This window comes from Propithecus coquereli, unplaced genomic scaffold (genome assembly GCF_000956105.1).
Source record: "Propithecus coquereli isolate 6110/MARCELLA unplaced genomic scaffold, Pcoq_1.0 Scaffold567, whole genome shotgun sequence".
NCBI classification, from domain to species: domain Eukaryota; kingdom Metazoa; phylum Chordata; class Mammalia; order Primates; family Indriidae; genus Propithecus; species Propithecus coquereli.
Genome location: NW_012151585.1, coordinates 1,149,050 through 1,150,105, shown reverse-complemented (window position 1 = coordinate 1,150,105; position 1,056 = coordinate 1,149,050). Strand labels below are relative to the sequence as shown.

At 41.4% G+C, this 1,056-nt stretch overlaps 1 protein-coding gene across 1 annotated transcript in view; it reads right to left on the bottom strand.

The window, feature by feature from the left end:
* SFI1 (Sfi1 homolog, spindle assembly associated (yeast)) overlaps window positions 1-1,056 on the bottom strand; it is a 116,944-nt gene that overhangs the window by 108,620 nt on the left and 7,268 nt on the right. The window contains exon 2 of the mRNA XM_012657962.1: window positions 280-405. Within this exon, the coding sequence (XP_012513416.1) occupies window positions 280-377 (98 nt within the window). The 5' untranslated portion in view covers window positions 378-405. The remainder of the gene's footprint in view (window positions 1-279; window positions 406-1,056) is intronic.

Here is a 1,056-nt window from a genome sequence, read left to right as displayed (position 1 = left end):
CCAGAGAGCTAGGATTACAGGCATGAGCCACTGTGCCCGGCTTCAAAATGGTTTTTGACTGTAACATAATGCACGAAATGTGCATTTTCTTATAGATGAGAAACTCAAAATGTCAGTGACAGAAAATCCCTTACCAATAGTTTCGACCTCATCACTCATGGCTTAGAAAATTTATTTATGTATTTATTGTTAATATATTATTTTCACACACCAAACGTTTACAGACTTTTACATGGACCATGATTTCAGCTACCTTTTCTGTCAAGTCCCCTCACTCACCTGGAATCAACCTTCTTTTCCATTCTCTGCTTAATCACTTTTTCATGGAAATTCAACCAGTGGCTTGATAGGCACTTCTTAGTAACCACATTCTTCATGAATCACAAAGTCTTTTATCTTCCCCTTCTAACTACAAGAAAAAGGAGGGGAAAAGACAAATTAAATTATCTCTAGCCTCTTAGGAGTCACAATTCTAAACAGCTACATGCCAGCTCCTAGTCTCCTGCTCCTCCCTCCCTTTTAACTCAACACTATATTAACATGGAAAGTCTCTGACTCAAAATATTATTTTTAGGTTTTTTGAGGTTTTTGTGGGGTTTGTTTTTAGAGACAGGGTCACTCCATCACCCAGGCTGAAGTACAGTGGCATCATTACGGCTCACTGCAACCTTCAACTCCCAAGCTCAAGCGATCCTCCCTCCTCAGTCTCCAGACTAGCTGGAACCACAGGCATGTACCACACCTGACTAATTTTTTAAATTTTTTGTAGAGATGGGATCTCACTATGTTGCCCAGGCTGGTCTCAAACTCCCCCCGACATTGGTCACCCAAAGCGTTGGGATGATAGGCTTGAGACACCACGCCCAGCCTTAAAATATTATTTTTAAATTGTATTGTTAAAAAGTTATTTTCAGCCAGGTGTGCTGGCTCATGCCTGTAATCCTAGCACTCTGGGAGGCCGAGGTGGGTGGATTGTTTGAGCTCAGGAGTTCGAAACCAGCCTGAGCAAGAGCGAGACCCCGTCTCTACTAAAAATAGAAAGAAATTAATCAAACA